The following is a 16772-nucleotide window of genomic DNA, read 5'->3' as shown; positions in this document are numbered from 1 at the left end:
GGTGTAGTGCTTAAATATGTAAGAGTTTGCGTTACAATGTCCGACTGTAACGTCTTAGCAAAAATCGCTACATCTCTATGAGAACTTGGATGTAATGTTAAATAGGCAAGAGTTCTCACACCATAGGTTCAATAGGAATAAATATGATAAGAAAACTAATAATTTAATATTTGGAACATGGAACATAGGAACTCTCACCGGTAAATCAATGGAGGTAGTAAATATAATGATTAGAAGAAAGATTAATATTTTGTGTATACAAGAGACAAAATGGATAGACGAGAAGACAAAGATGATAGAGAACTCGGGTTTAAGTTATGGTACACTAGAAAAAGTAAAGCAAGAAATGAAGTTGGTATTATTGTAGATAATTTGTTAAAGGATGAAGTTGTAGGAGTAGTTAGAAAAGGGGATAGAATTATAACCCTTAAGATAATAATGGAGAAAGAAACTATGAACATAATTAGTGTATATGCACCACAAGTAAGATTAGATGAAGTTACAAAATCAAAGTTTTGGGAGGACTTAGATGAAATATTACAAAATATTCCACCAAATAAAATGATTTTAATGAGAAGTGATCTAAATGGACATGTCGGAGTGAAAAATGAGGAATATCAGAGGGTACATGGGAGTTATGAGTTTGGAACGAAAAATGAGGAAGAGAAAACTATATTAGATTTTACGATAGCATATGACCTTATATTAGCTAATATAATTTTTTTTAAAAAAAAGAACACTTAGTCACATTCAAAAGTAGGAATAATAAATCGTAAATTGACTTTCTTATGGTTAGGAAGAAGGATAGAAAGATTTGTAAAGATTGCAAAGTCATCCCTGGAAAAAACTTAACTACCCAACATAGGTTAGTAGTATTAGATATACGCCTCAAATATAGTATCAATAGAAAGAAAATATATACGATTCCTAGAATTAAATGGTGGAAGTTAAAAGATGAAAAGTAAAATATATTTAAGGAGAAGGTAAGTACAAGCATTAGGTGAAATATACGATGACTCTAATACAACATGGGATAAGATGATATCAAAATTGAAAATAGTATCTAAAAGTGTACTTGATGAGTCAAAGGGATATGCACCACTAAGTAAGGAATCTTGGTGGTGGAATGAGAAAGTATAAGAGAAAGTGAAAGAAAAACGAATAGCTTATAAGGAATTATATATTTGTAAGAACGAGAAAAACTTTAAAAAAATATACAATAGCCAAGAAAGAAGCTAAGAAAGTAGTGAGTGAAGCAAAAAATAAAACTTTTGAACGATTATATCAAAAATTAGATACAAAAGAAGGAAAAAAAGACATTTATAGAATAGCTAAAGTGAGAGAAAGAAAAACAAGAGATCTTAGCCAAATAAAATGTATTAAAGATGAAAGTAATAGGGTATTAGTAAACGATGGAGAAATAAAAGAGCGGTGGAAGAGGTATTTTTATCAACTTTTTAATAAAAGTTTAGGTGGCCAACTTAAATTAGGTAATTTAAGTAGGTCAAATGAGCATAGAAATTTTAATTTTTATCGTAGAATTCAAACTTCAGAAGTAAAACAAACTTTAAATGAGATGCACAATGAAAAAGTCGTTGGACCAGATGATATTCTGATAGAGGTATGGAAGTGTCTAGGGAAACAAGGTATTGAATGCCTTACAAAATTATTTAACATGATATTGAAAACGAAAAAAATGCTTGATCAATAGAGGATAAGTACTCTAGTTCCCTTATATAAAAACAAGAGAGACATGTAAAATTGTACAAACTATAGGGATATTAAATTAATGAATCATACTATGAAACTTTGGGAAAAAGTAATAGAAAAAAGATTAAGGAAGGAGAGCATAGTGACCGAAAATCAATTTGGGTCATGCTTGGAAGGTCGACAATAGAAGTTATACATCTTTTTAGATAATTAATTGAAAAATATCGGGAATAAAAATAAGATCTATACATGGTATTCATTGACTTAGAAAAAACTTATGATAGAGTCCCAAGAGAAATTATATGGAGAATTCTAGAAAAGATAGGTGTTAGGGTAATATATATTGATCTAATTAAGGATATGTACGAGAATATAACGACCAAAGTAAAGACTTCAGACAAAATAACTGGAGCATTTTCAATAAAGATAGGGTTACATCAAGGATCAGCTCTAAGTCCCTATCTTTTTAAACTAATTATGGACGAACTCACTCCACACATTCAAGACACAACACCGTGGTGCATGTTATTTGCAGATGATATTATTTTGGTAGATGAAACACATGAAGGAGTAAATGCTAAGCTAGAATCTTAGTGGAAAATACTAGAAGGGAAAAGTTTTAAACTTAGTAGATTAAAGACAGAATATATGGAATTTAAGTTTAGCAATATTAGAAGTAATGAGACAATTGTTAAGATGAGAGAGGATGAGTTGTCCGGAACCGAGAGATCTAAATATTTAAGATCATTTTTGCAAAACGATTGAGGGATTGAGAGAGATGTCTTACATAGAATACAAGCAGGATAGGTGAAATGGAGGGGAGTGTCGAGTGTTTTATATGATCGTAAAGTATCTCTTAAATTTAAAGGTAAGTTATATAAAACCGCAGTTAGACCTGCTATATATTATATGAATGTTGGGCTATGACTCGAGCACATGAGCAGAAGATAAGAGTTGCAGAGATGAGAATGCTAAGGTGGATGTATGGACATACGAGGATGGATAAAATAAGAAATGAGACCATTAGAGAGGAAGTTGGAGTTGCATCTATTGAGGAAAAACTCTGAGAGAAATGTTTAAGATGTTATGGACATGTACTTAGACGACCAATAAATGCTCCAGTTAGGCGATGTGAAACTATAATAAACATGCATATCAAACGAGGAAGAGGAAGACAAAAAAAGACTTAGTTAGTAATAATAAAACAAGATAAAATTTATTTAAATATAGATAATAATATAATAAGAGATAGAGCTTAATAGCATAAAAAGATTCATATAGTCAACTCTACCTCATAAGAAAAAGTTTGATTATATTTATTGTATTCATATGATAATTTTATATTAAGATTTTTTTTAATCCTTAAAAGCTTATTTAATTGGTCTTGACAACATGTTCTTCGTATCTTTTTCACTTACCCCATATATATATATATATATATATGAGACTCATTTGGTCTAGTCAATTTATATGCAGGCGGGCCCTCTAGCTCGACTAACCTATTCAAAGTGGCTAATGCGTTTGGTTCCTCAAATGCTCTTATATCTGACAATAACGCCTCTTGAATTTTAGGTAACGGGAAGGATTACTTGACCGTGCTGGAAAAAATATGGATACGTGATATTTCATTATAACACTATCGTAACGGGAACTAATGGCGACGACAATTATAACAGCGGGATATGATGTAACGGTTTTTGCTCTTTACATCGAACGCTGCACCTTCCTTCCGTCCTGTACCTTTTCGTCGAGGACCGATGGCGACGGCGAGAGCGAGCGCCGGCCTCGCTTACCCCGACAGGTTCTACGCAGCCTCCACTTACGCCGGATTCGGAGGATCTCCCCGCTCCTCCTCCCCCGCCGCCTCCAGGTTCCAGAACGACGTCGCCCTCTTGCTCTACGGCCTGTACCAGCAGGTGGGTTCCAACTCCATTCACACCCCTTGCATTTGTTTATTGATTCTGGTCGTTCCTCGACATTCCTCGGATCTATTCCGTGTTGTTTGTGTCGGGATCGGGGCTGATCTATTGTTGTGACTTGAGATATGGCTGATCACTTCTATGAGACGTATATTTTCCACATTGGATCTTGTTTTATGATAGATCCACGTGTTTTTATGGACGAACGTTTGTAGATTATTATATTGCATATGTAATTTAGTTGAATTCATTTCGAAATTGATTTGCTGATACAGGCAACAGTTGGACCTTGCACTGTTCCAAAACCTAGAGCATGGAATCCCGTGGAACAGAGCAAATGGACGAGGTTAGTTTTTTTTTCTTTGAATCTGTTATCATAATACCGGATCTGTTTAATGTGGATTGCTAATACTTTGATAACTGGAAGAGAAAAATTGCATTATTATGTCATCGAGATAATCTTCTGTAATTCTGCATTGTAGTTTTTAAGAATCTGAGAGATCACATTTCAAATGTAAAAGAACTAACCAATGAGCTATGAAACATATCAAGAGTGATTAGACTCATTAGGCAATGATTATAATGCAAAATTCAGTTTGGTTTTAGGTTACTGATTAAAGTACTTGAGCAATAAACCATGATAAAATAAATTACAATACTCTTACATTAGTGTGTTCTAGGAAAGGAACATACATGTAAAAGTTATATTGACGTGAAAAATATAATGCCATCTAGTCTTGCCAAGACTGCATTCGTAGTTTCCAATGGTACTATTGCCCTTCAGTACTTGATGCCTTATCTTTGTGTTGATTAAATAGACTCTTACGTATTAAGGATGAACTTTTTATTTCTATGTTATGCACTAACAGTAGGATTAGTGAGATGATCATAGTTAGTTCTAATAACAGAACAGAATGGTATGCTATAAACAAGATATGAGTACCTTCTCTAATGTTTGAAATGCCATTTTAGCAACATGAATTGAAGAATCGAAGGCATAGTACTGATATGAAGAATTAAGTGCCCGTTAGGTTTAAAGAAGAATTTTATATATTGGCTTTATGGCTAGCAATGCCTGTTTCATATATTGGTTAGTCGTGAAACATGTGAATTATTATTATAGAGGGCATCATGAACAACTTTATTTCAGCTTGAAAATAATAGAATGTTAAAGAAATCATTTTGTATGGATTAGTCATGTGGCCATCTTTGGATAAGACGTGGAAGAGAAAATGAAGAAACTTTATTCATCAACTCCAAGACTATCTATAACACTGTATAGGCCCCTTATATAGGCTTTTGCAGGCAAAATAAAGACTTAACTCTTATTAAGACTCAAATAATATAAACTTAGTCCAATGACAGACTGATGCAAAATGTAATATATATTAAACTGGACTTTGAGCCAGTTATTATGAACTGGTTTGTCACTGCAGTAAGCAGTGTACACTTCTAGTAGATTGGAAATAATTTGAAACGAGGTAAAGGATAAAGGGAGGTTCACGGTAACTGTAGGGGTGAAATGATACACATTGTCTAAATTGTGCCAATAGCGGGAAACAAAAACAATAAGTTCTCTTCTAAAATAGCCAGAATACTACGATTTTGGGTTGTTGTTCTGGCATTAATCTTCAAATTTATACTTTTAATGCCCTTTATCTGAATATTTCTCATGCACAAAACTATGTCTTCTCTTTTCATTCTTTTGCTAAGGTCCTTTGGATAAGTATATTTCTGAGAATTATCGTATCAATATTTTCTTCAATCTTCTAATGGCCTGATTAAATGCTGTAATTTTTTCTTTATTTTTTGACCCTTGTATATATGAGTCGAGCAACTTTTTTTTGTGCATAGTTGGTATGGACTGGGAAATATGGCTTCAACAGAAGCAATGCGTTTGTTTGTGAAGGTATTAGAGGTATGTGGATGCCTTTGTTTTTTATCATTTTCTTTTTGCTCACAAAGATATGATGTATTGTTGTTTCTTCTCTTCTAGGAGGAAGATCCTGCTTGGTACTCAAGGGTTCCTGAATTGGCAGGAGAGCCTGTTGTAGATGTTGAAATGCTTGTGAGTTTTTTTAGCAGACAGTGTCAACTATCAATTTAAACCTGTACTTGAATCCATAATCATTATTTGTAGGCTATCTATGTTCAGCCTTCATTATGCATGCTTACACTGTTATCTTCCTTAGAAACCAAAAGAGGAACTGCATACTTTATCACCATATCAAAATGGTAATTCCTTGCCCAAGACAAAAACTGTTTCCACTGAAAGTGGTATTGTGACTGAAACAAATGACAAGGATGTCATAAGTGAAGGTCTTGGTTTGGTTGGCATGTATGACCAGTGGATTGCACCATCAGTATCGGGAAAAATTCCCAAACCTCGTTATACGGTATTCTATTACTGTTTCATGAAACTTATATGGGAATATTGAACATGTTCTTTAGTTGATCACTAAATGTTATCTGACATCTATTTACATTTTACAGCATGGCGCAGCTGTTCTTCATGAAAAAATGTACATTTTTGGTGGAAATCACAATGGTCGCTACCTTAATGATCTCCAGGTATGTAATAATGTGGCTAATAATAATGGATGTAATTTGCTTTTGATTGAGAACCTAGTATGCCGATTTTTAGCCAGAAAGTTTGTCTCAAGTTTGGTACTCAGAATCTCAGTTAAGTAGTCTGAGATTTGTTTGTGATTTTCTCATCTTTATTTGCATTTTGTTTCTCGCCTAGGTTTTTCTAATCACTGGTGGAAGTGATTAGCAGGCAACTCAATGATGCTTTGATGTCTTCAATAGCATCATATGGATTCACATAGTTACATGACTTGGAATTGACATACTTTTCTTCCTTAACATTTCAAGTCCTGTATATTAGTTAATACTCCTTTAATTCTTGAATATTTCTGTTTTTTTACCTCTTTTGAGTAGTCATTTAATGCAGGACATTAATGTAGCATTTTTGTTGGTCAAGATTTTACTGGATTTCCCAAAATCACATTATTATTGTAATACTATTATAGTCCTACAGGAAGTCTTTCCAAACCTGTAAATAAAGCTACTAAAACTTTTAAATTCCCCACTTCTTTCTTTAGGAATTGTTCAATTGCTTTCATTTGTTTTGATAAATAACCACTTCAACTTGTAATTCTCTTCTTCAATTTTCATTTTTATTTCTTTTTATTAAACTAATCAAATATGAACCTGGCTGTGTTTAATTACTGAAGGTTCTGGATTTGAAAACTTTGAAATGGTCAAGAATAGAAGCTAAAGCTCTAGATGGACCCTTGGATTCCTCTACCGCCACTTATGTTGTTCCCTCTGCTGGTCATTCCTTGGTAATGAAAAGAATTCTCTTTAGTAAGATTAATGATTAATAGTCGCTCTATTGTAATCTAGACTTCTGAACTCACTTTTAACTGTAGATTCCCTGGGGAGACAAATTGTTATGTATTGGTGGGCACACCAAGGATCCATCTGAGACTATCGCAGGTCTAATAGTGTATTTATTTATTTAGTTTTTTATATACCTACTTTTACCAATTATTATGTTTTTCTCCTCCCAAGTGACATTACTTTACCATTGTGGCAGTGAGGGAATTCAATCCTCAAACTTGTCTGTGGACAAACTTGAAGACAAATGGGAAACCACCGGTAGATTTGCTATATATATTATCAACCATTAATTCAAATCAGAAACTCAATTTTAATATCTTCTCCTTGAGGCTAGATGTTTTTGACTTTTGATATTTGAACTCTGTTGCCAGTTGCTTTTTCAAGAATTTCATGACAGTGGTTTGAGAATACTTTTTATATGGCATTCATAAGTATAATTGTGGAAACCTAATGTGCCTGGGACACATCAGATTGCTTGTATATGACTTTTGCAATACCACACTTATACCATTTTAAATTGGAATTGCTAAACAATTAATTCTCATTATAAGTATTCCTTGCTTTTTGCTAGTTCAAACCTACAATTTAGTCTCCATAAAATGGAGATAATATTGTCTATTTTGTTCTTAATCTGTTTTCTGTAGATCTCACGTGGAGGCCAATCAGCTACCCTTGTTGGTAATACTGTAGTTATATTTGGTGGAGAAGATGCTAAGAGATCTCTTCTAAATGACTTGCATGTTCTTGTCTTGGAAACTATGACCTGGGAAGATGTCAATTATGCCGTGTAAGCTAGCCTTATGTTAATGTTCTTTGAACATATTTTTTGCTCAACGAATAAAATTGTCAATAGGTGAATTTTGATTTACATATTTGAACATCATAACACATGTGGACAAATAATAATTATACGTTCATCCAAGTCAAATTTATATTGTTCATCATAGTTTAGATTAACTCAAAATAACCAAAGAAGTTATTGATCATAGGCTTTTCATTTTAGCAATGTTGGTTGCACTAATCTAGATGCCTTTTCCTATAAACAGCTACTACACAATTAGAACAGGACAAATCCAAACTTATTTACATTATAAACTTGTTATCAACTATTACAACTACAAGATGGTGTAAGCTCCAGTAGTTTGGTGTTGTAATTAGATTTTGGTCAAAAGATATTCGGATAAGCCCAGAACCATACAGATGGATACTTATGATACAATGGGTAATAGGAGTTTATGCTCTCACCGCTCTTCCAATAATTTTAAACAATTTTATTAGTTATATTCATACTAGTTTCTTGCTTTGGATGTTAGAACAATGGAGAGTTAGTATATAAACTCAATGGTTGCCACAAATGGCAGATTCATGTTGAGTTATTGATTCTCCTGCTTGAGAAAACAGACGTCCAATAAGATTGATGGAGAAGTTTCAAAAAATAGAGATTCAAACAATTTAGCTTGTATTAGTTATGTTACACTAGAAAATGGATGGAATTAATTGATAATTGGTCAAAACAAGTGTGTAAATGGATTGAATTGGTTGAAATGTGGACTAATTGGGCAGTTTCCGAAAAATTGGCCTGTCTAATCAGTTTCTAGTCAATCCTAGCTTAATTCCTAGAATTTTCACAAGTGACAGAGAAAGAGCATTCCTTGCTCACTTGAATCCCACCTCATTTCTCTCAGCTTTCACAAGTTGATATTTACCATGAACCCACTATTGTGTCACCCGAATTCCTCATCTTTCACAAATTGTCATGTACCATGCTCATTGCTTTAGAAAACTAATTGTAGGTTAGGAGAGAACACAATAACATCTTTTTATCCACATAAAGATTCTTTAAAAAATAAAATTTAATTCATATGCAATTCATGATTCAACTAAACCTTAAAATATGGAACAATAACTTTCTTAAAAACATATTACTAATACAATATTATTCAACAATTTTATATTAATACATGTAATAGAATCTACTTTTTTATTTATGATATTGTTGTTATTATGTTAATATATTTTGTGCTATTAGCCTTACTCTATTCATTCTATCATTTATTATTTTACTATCTTTTATTGATAATTTTCTATTTAGTTATACTTAATATGCATTGAATATATATTTTGTAATATCATTTATGAAATAATTTTATTTCTCTTTCGCTTTCTCATTTTATTTTATTTTATTTTTCTAGTGATTCTTATCCCATTCATCCTACCTACCCAATAGCATATTTACTCAATTTTTGGCCATCTAATTCGATGCCAATACCAATTTTGAGAACTATGATAATCTTGGAAAGTAGGATTGAATAGTACAATGATTAGATTGTATATCCTTGTCAAACTATACTTGTAAAATACATAACTAGTTGAGTAATTGGACTGTTCACAATATAAATATATAAATTGGTCATTCCTCTGACAATTTGAGCTTTTGAGAATAAAAGTTATCCAGTTTAATATCATATCGGAGCAGGAGCAGAAGGATTAGGTTCATTAAGTCGAGTACCCCACCCACACATGAAGGGAGAATATTGACAATATAAATTTATAAATTAAGGTGTCTTTCTTAACAGTTTAGAGTTTTGGGAATAAGTATTTAGTCAATCAACTCTAATAGACACAAAACAGGGAGGCTGACAAAGAACAGGTGAAGCTACAAAGATGAAATGCTCTGTAAAGTTGGATAGCTTTCTTTAAGCACAATGAGTAATCGCTGGGTTGTTGGTGTCTTCTTTGACTTTGTTTAACTTCTTGAATAACTAATATGTGAGTTGGGTTGAGTCTACTCTTGATACAAGCTGATATTACTGTCTACTTATCCAGTGAGTCTCAAGTATCTGCCAAGTTGTTTGCCTTTACATGACACATATAAATCTGTGTTTGGAAAGTTGACTTACAAGTCCAACTGTTTTAATCTCTGAGCTATATTTGAATTTTATACATTGGAGTGTTCATGTTAAAATGAGTGGTGATCCATAAGTCATTCTCTTTTCGTGATCCTTTAGAGGCACACCTCCCTCTCCAAGGTCAGTCCATGCTGCTGCTTGCCATGCAGACCGGTATCTTTTGATTTTTGGCGGTGGGTCATACACTACATGCTTCAATGATCTTCATGTCCTTGACTTGCAGACTGTAAGAGCTACTGTCCCTTTTTGGTTCTATAGAAGCATGATGATGGATAAGGTTTTATCTTTCTTTGACCTTTTCAGATGGAGTGGTCAAGACCAGACCAGCAGGGTGTAACACCTGGTCCACGAGCTGGCCATGCTGGTGTTACAGTGGGAGAAAACTGGTTCATAACTGGAGGTGGTAATAATGTCAATGGTATGTTTGAACCTTTTTCATCGGAGTAAATCACTTAAACTTATTACCGAAGTTTTAATTATTCACATTATACTTACCTACATGCTCCTTTTTTTTTCTTTTCCTTTTTTTTTATAAATGTTTTAGCATATGTGATTTCTTTCTGCAATTGCAGTCGAAACAGTTTGAGAAATATACTTAATCACCACTTAAGGAAGGCTTCAATGCAAGTGTCAAATTACAACCATAGGTTCTTGAAATAAAAAAAGATCTAAGATACCCACAAGTCAACTATTAGGATGCTTGCTCTGGATTGTCCTATTTCTAAATAAGGTTCGAGTGGTTTCATCTCCTAAATATAATTGTATATAAGCTTTTTGCATACCAATTTATAGCAGTCTATTTATTAGTTTTTATTTTCTTAGTTTCATCTTCTAAATAAAACTGTATATAAACTTTTGGAATACCAATTTATAAGGGTCTATTTATTATTATTTATTTTTCTTTCTTTCTCCCTATAATTAGAATGGGAAGCAGGTTGTCCATGTTGATCCATACCCAGATTGCATTGTTAAGTATATTCAATTTTACTTGATTGTGCGTATGCATCACATGGACCAGTATTGTTTTGTTTTCTGATTTGGTGTTCTTCCTCTGATTGGTTGTACATTGGTGTATCAAGTAGCATATTTGCAAAGGTCAATGTGGGTCTGATTTTACTTGATTGAATGGAACTTAACCAATCATAGTTTTTGAAGTGAATGATGTATGATATGTAAGCTTTTTAAGTGGATTTTTTTTATAAAAAAATATTTATTTATTATTTACTTTGCATTTTTACTCTCCTAATTTATATTCATTCTATATCTCAGGAATCTCTGAAACTCTTGTTCTGAGCATGGCAACATTAGTCTGGTCTGTTGTTACAACTGTTGAAGGACGAGTACCACTTGCTAGTGAAGTAAGCTTAACTTCTCTATCACTCAGTTATCAACAAATTGTCACAATAAAGCAGATACTGTTTCCAATATTGTCTATTGGTAAATTTCTGAGAGAGAACTGAAAACAATCCAAGACTTTTCTTTTTGGACATGCACTTTTAGCAATCAAAAAATTCACACGGAGACCCTTAAGAGTTCAATTTTCAAAAAAAAAGTAATTAGAAAATATACCTTTTTGCCCCCTAAACTTAACACTTACAACCACATGCTATTTGTTAATAACTATACTCTCAAACACCATGCCATGTCATGAAACTTAATGCAGCAGAAACATTCATGAAGGAAGAAAGTTGTTGGCATTAAGAACCTATGCACCTTATTTTAATTAATCAAAGAATAATCTCCTGTTGCATCTGACTGTTTGTTGAATAATGTGTACAAATATTAGCTCTTATTAGTATCTTTCTTTTTTTGTTAGGGTTTAAGTTTGGTCACAACCACCTACAAAGGAGAAGATTTTCTTTTATCGTTTGGAGGTTATAATGGTCATTATAACAACGAGGTCAATATAAATATTACTCCTGTTTTTCCTTGTATTTTGTTTCACAATTTGTTTAACATTATATTTCTTATTGATTAGGTTTTTGTTCTCAAACCAAGCCACTTATCAGATTTACAATCAAGGATAATCGATGGGTCTGCATCACATTCTGTTGCTGTTGTAGTACCAACAACAAAAACGAGTAGGGATATGGAACTTGAGATTGAAGCAACTCAAGATAAAAAGATCAAAGAAATTGAGGTGGACAATGGTGACTCAGAGCTGGTAGTACTGTAACATGATTTCACAGAGTATTTGTGCAATTTAATATTTGCTTGTTCTGGTGGTTTTATGACAAATTATATAAATCTGTCAATTGTATTAATTTGGCTAGGATCTCAATTCAGGACTTTAGACAGACAGATGTGTAAAACAAGATTGAATTCCATTGCGGTGGCATGAAGGCTGACTGAGCTCGTCCAAGTTGAAAACAATTTGGTCTCAAGGTAATCAAGAATCTGGTTCACTTAGCTTGAGTTTGTCATAATTTGGCCTGAAGTGGAATGAAGTTGGGAAGCAATTCTCCTGGAAGTTGTTTATCTTGATTGGTTAGGAAGCAGCTCAACCTAGATAGAGGAGTTAGGTTTAGGTGGACTCTTCTAACTCACTTGAGTTGGACATAGTTTGGACTACTAATTGGAGGTGGATTGGAGCACGCTTGTACAGGTCTTTGCATGGTCTAAATGGACAAGGGACGAGCTAAGCAAAGACCCATAGCCTACTCTAACCCATGTCCATTTAGTGGTTTGAACTACATCCAACTTGGGCTAGTGGAGTCTACCTCAACCGTAGTCCTCCATCTCAGTTGAGTTGCTTTCAAACTCAATCAATACATGAACCACTTTGAGTTGAGTTTCTTCCCAATTCTTGCAGAAACTAAGATCCAGAGCACTTCAGACTAAATTATAACCCCAATTCAGGCAAGGTGAACTGGACTCTAGATTACCTTTAGAACCAATTATATTCAACTCAGATGAGCTCAATCGACACTTAAGCAACCTCGATAGGATTCAACTTCTTGTATTTATCTGGCTACAATTCCAAATTGAAGTCCGAGCTAACTTAAAATTATTTGCAGATTCTTGTGATCTGTTATAGAATACACCATAGCATTGCTATCCATACATACAGCTGAAAATCAATTAGTAAACAATGCACAAATTTTGAGGTCAACCATTTTTTTTTTATCATGTTTCATGCATGGGAAAATTGATATGTGAAGTTCTTAAAGCATGTTCTGAATCTCTAACTTGATTCTGAATTGAAAAATCTAGAATGTAAGACATGAGGGAGCTGTTGAAAACCTAGTGGACGCTCTAAGGACAGAGAAAGAAGAACTGGAAGCAACACTTCAGAAGGAGCAATTGCAGAATCTGCAAGTTAAGCAAAAACTAGCTGAAACCGAGACCAAGAACACTGAACTCACAAAGGCAGATTTTTTGAAACTTTTGTCACCCTTTTACTGGAATATGGTTTGCTTAAACGATATAAATGATTACTTCGTAAGTTTGTGAACTTTGCAGGAACTTCAGTCAGTTCGTAGCCAGCTTGCTGCTGAACAGTCAAGGTGCTTTAAGCTTGAGGTATGCACTCTCAAACACATAGACCACTGTTTGGAAAATGAAGGCGTGTCTCAATTGCTTGAGCTTAACAGTAAAAAAGTAATGATATGTCTAATGCACACAAACATTCAATTGGCAAAAAGCTTGAAGTTGTGTCTTCATCCGATATAGGATGATTTGTGAATATATTGCATTGAGCAGTGATAAGCCCATAGAGGATCAATGAATGTTCATCTTTGGTGGCCTTTTGTTGATTTATAAGTGCATGATAATTTGTGAATAAATTGCATCAAGGAACCATCATGATGTCCATCTATGGTAGTAACTGACTGATTGTGGATTTAACACACTTCCATCTTATGTATGAATAAGCTAGAAAATCAGAGTAAGATCCTCACCATTCCAGTCTCGTTGTCTCTGCTCTTTTTTTTTTTATTGCGAAACTAAATGCATGCCCACCGTTCACATTCATCAGCTTTCTACTAGCTCCACACCCACGAATTAAAAACAATGATTGGCACTTCTAATCATCTGTTTTTATTCTTTTTTCAATAACTGAAAATCTACTAAAGCTGCATGTACCTAATGCATTCTGTAATCATCATCAATACACAGGTGGATGTTGCGGAGTTAAGACAGAAGCTAGAAACACTGGGAAGCGTAGAGAAGGAAGTGGAACTTCTTCGACGGCAGAAGGCTGCTGCCGAGCAGGAAGCTTTGAATGCAAAGCAGAGGCAAGTCTCAGGTGGGGTTTGGGGTTGGCTAGCTGGAACCCCTCCCTCTCCATCCTAACCTTAATCACACTGCCAACACGAGTAATATCCATTACTATTTACTCATAGCATTTTTCCTTCTTGTCTTTATTATTGTGATTATTTTCCTTAAGCATTCGTTTTAAGTAAATGCAATAATTTTAAAAAATGTAGCCTTTACCATCGACTAATGATTGAACATTTATAGTGTGTATTACAACAATTCTATGCTGTTTTTTTTTTGGTTCACTATTTCATTTGGGAAATGCAAACCGATTGGCTCACGGAATAGAATAGAATTGACTAGGAATTGATGTGGTTAGATTGCAAACTCAGTCGAAGTGGTTCCCAAATTAATGCAATTATTGAAGGGCTTATATGGGTTGTCGAAGTTAAAGTCATTTTGTGTGAAATTCTCATAAAATATTTTTTTTTTTTTTAAATGTTTGTGGAAATATAAAATTGTGAGCAAGAGAATTTCCTATTCGTCACATTTTGAGTAGATGATTTCCTCTCAAAATGAGGTGAAACATTTAGGGGGCGTTTGGTTTGTATTTTCTATGTTATTTTCTGTTTTTATTTTTTGAGAAAATAGAAAACACGTTTGGTTTGTGTTTTCCAAGTTCATTTTTAAGAAAATGAGAGAGTATTTTTTAAGAAAACGAAAAACATGGAAAAATTATTTTCTAAAGAAATAAAAAATGCACATTTTTCAGAAAATGAAAATGAAAATGGGACAAATCAAACGCATCCTTATTTTTTTCATTCACAGACGCTTCATCCTCATCAATTAAAACCCTCTCCTCCCCCAACAGAACAAAAAAAATATTCATATAATTTTCATCCTTTACTCGTGGAGTTGGAACAAAGCAAGGCTCCCCCAACAGAACAAAAAAAATATTCATATAATTTTCATCCTTTACTCGTGGAGTTGGAACAAAGCAAGGCTCGGATGGTAGATGGGCAACTGTACTCGACACTCTTGATAAGAGTCTTGAGAAGTGTTAGTGAGTCTTCTTGGATGGGTCCAGTGACTAGCGCATGAGGTGTTGTCATAATAAGGTCTGAGTTTTGAATCTCGATAAAAATTGAAATAAATACCTCCCTTATGTGCTAGTCATTATTCCAAAGGTTAGTAGTCGTTCGTGATTTACCTCCTCCGTGTTAGCCCTGGGACGAGTTGACCGGGTCGCTGAGGGCGAGCGTATTCGTCTTTTTGCCACAATTGAGAAGTGGCAGTGATGCCCCCTCGATGGATCTGATGGTTAGCGCATGAAGTATTATCATCATGAGGTTCGAATCTTGATGAAATCGAGATAAATATTTTTTTTATGTGTTGGTCATTATTTCAAAAGTTAGTAGTCATCTTTGTGACAAAAAAGGCGAAACACTCGCCCCCAGGGCTCCCGTCGTACCCTACCCAAGGCCATCAAGGAGGTAAATCGCAGCATCCTAGCGAGCATGTGACGGACAGGGTATAATACGGAGATAGAAGATTTATTCTCCAGCTGTCCCAAGGATCAAGTTAATAGTCATCTTTGCCACCGTGAGAAATGGCAGTGATGGTTCTAATCTAATTGATTAGAGGATGATATATTGGATCAATTGTTAACATTCAATTGTTAACATGTATGTATTGTTAGAAAAAAAATCTCTCTCAATCCTTAGTCAAGTTGATATTTGATTATAAGTTAGAAGCTGGGATTGATCAGCATCCATGATCTTCTTCCAAGATAATTTTACCACCTATACTCGACGATGCCCCCGGTTTAGCCGAATCATCAAAATGCCAAACTCGTCGATTGAGCTTCGGTATGCTTAGGCTCGTCTCCAACAAACTCCCCCCTTTCAGAGAAACTCATATCCAATTCGGTCTTTGGAACATCCTCATGAACACATGAAAGAACATCCTCAAAATTTGCATGAACATCCACAATTTCAAAACTTGCCTTGAAATAATGTAGCGATAGATACCTTCCTTTGGCGTATCAGCATTAGGAATAGCTTCAATGGTTGGACTGGTAGCTTCTCCTGACAGAATGGGAGAGTTCTCATGTTTTTCCTGCTCGGCGACATGTACTGCCCGCCTCATCCTTGATTTGCCTCTCGTTTTCTGAGACTTTGAGAGTCTCATCCCGGTCCGTTTCTTTCTCCTCAACACCAAAAGCACATCTCGTGAATCGTACACGCTGTCCGAGTCCAAGTTTTGAGATGGCGAACCATCTTCTACACTGCCAGCATCATCTCTCTCCTCGAGAGCTTCATCAAACTCATCGTCGTCGATCTCGTCATCCTCCTTCAACCAGCTCTGCATCAGCCGATTCGCTGTCCCAAGAGTGCTCCGATGAATACTTACTCTCCGATGTCGGAGGCGGTGCCGAATTCTTCGGCCTTGTTTCCTATAGAAATAAAAAGTAAACTATAATTCCAAAGCACAATAAAACGTCGCGGGGGTCTAGCTCATATGGTAGAGCGCTCGCTTCGCATGCGAGAGGCACGGGGTTCGATTCCCCGGACCTCCATACGAATACAACCTTTTTTATTTTTTTTTTTTGCGAAAATCTTTTTTATTA

The 16772-nt window shown here is 34.6% G+C and overlaps 1 protein-coding gene and 1 non-coding gene across 2 annotated transcripts; both read left to right on the top strand.

Moving 5' to 3' along the window:
* The first annotated feature begins 3416 nt into the window (after window positions 1-3416).
* On the top strand, window positions 3417-14422 carry LOC121988659 (acyl-CoA-binding domain-containing protein 6-like). Its single transcript, XM_042542203.1, has 18 exons — window positions 3417-3626; window positions 3905-3975; window positions 5484-5547; window positions 5626-5697; window positions 5822-6025; window positions 6123-6200; window positions 6869-6979; window positions 7067-7133; window positions 7234-7295; window positions 7682-7824; window positions 10046-10172; window positions 10250-10364; window positions 11216-11304; window positions 11763-11846; window positions 11925-12110; window positions 13160-13315; window positions 13409-13468; window positions 14063-14422. The coding sequence occupies exons 1-18, from the start codon at window positions 3468-3470 to the stop codon at window positions 14237-14239; spliced, it is 2025 nt and encodes a 674-aa protein (XP_042398137.1). The 5' UTR covers window positions 3417-3467; the 3' UTR covers window positions 14240-14422.
* A 2226-nt stretch (window positions 14423-16648) lies between these two features.
* On the top strand, window positions 16649-16721 carry TRNAA-CGC. Its single transcript has one exon. It is a non-coding gene; the product is annotated as a tRNA-Ala (tRNA).
* The last annotated feature ends 51 nt before the right edge of the window (window positions 16722-16772 follow it).

The sequence above is a fragment of the Zingiber officinale genome, chromosome 6B (genome assembly GCF_018446385.1).
Source record: "Zingiber officinale cultivar Zhangliang chromosome 6B, Zo_v1.1, whole genome shotgun sequence".
Classification (NCBI taxonomy): Eukaryota; Viridiplantae; Streptophyta; class Magnoliopsida; order Zingiberales; family Zingiberaceae; genus Zingiber; species Zingiber officinale.
The sequence above is the reverse complement of the archived record's forward strand: the minus strand, read 5'-3'. Positions and strand labels throughout refer to the sequence as shown.

Bases quoted from the DNA above. Each gene is read 5' to 3' on its own strand.
- LOC121988659 (XM_042542203.1), top strand. From the start codon at position 3,468: ATGGCGACGGCGAGAGCGAGCGCCGGCCTCGCTTACCCCGACAGGTTC. The intron at 6,980-7,066 runs GTAATGAAAAGA...TTTTAACTGTAG, and splicing joins CCTCTGCTGGTCATTCCTTG to ATTCCCTGGGGAGACAAATT. The intron at 10,173-10,249 runs GTAAGAGCTACT...TGACCTTTTCAG, and splicing joins ATGTCCTTGACTTGCAGACT to ATGGAGTGGTCAAGACCAGA.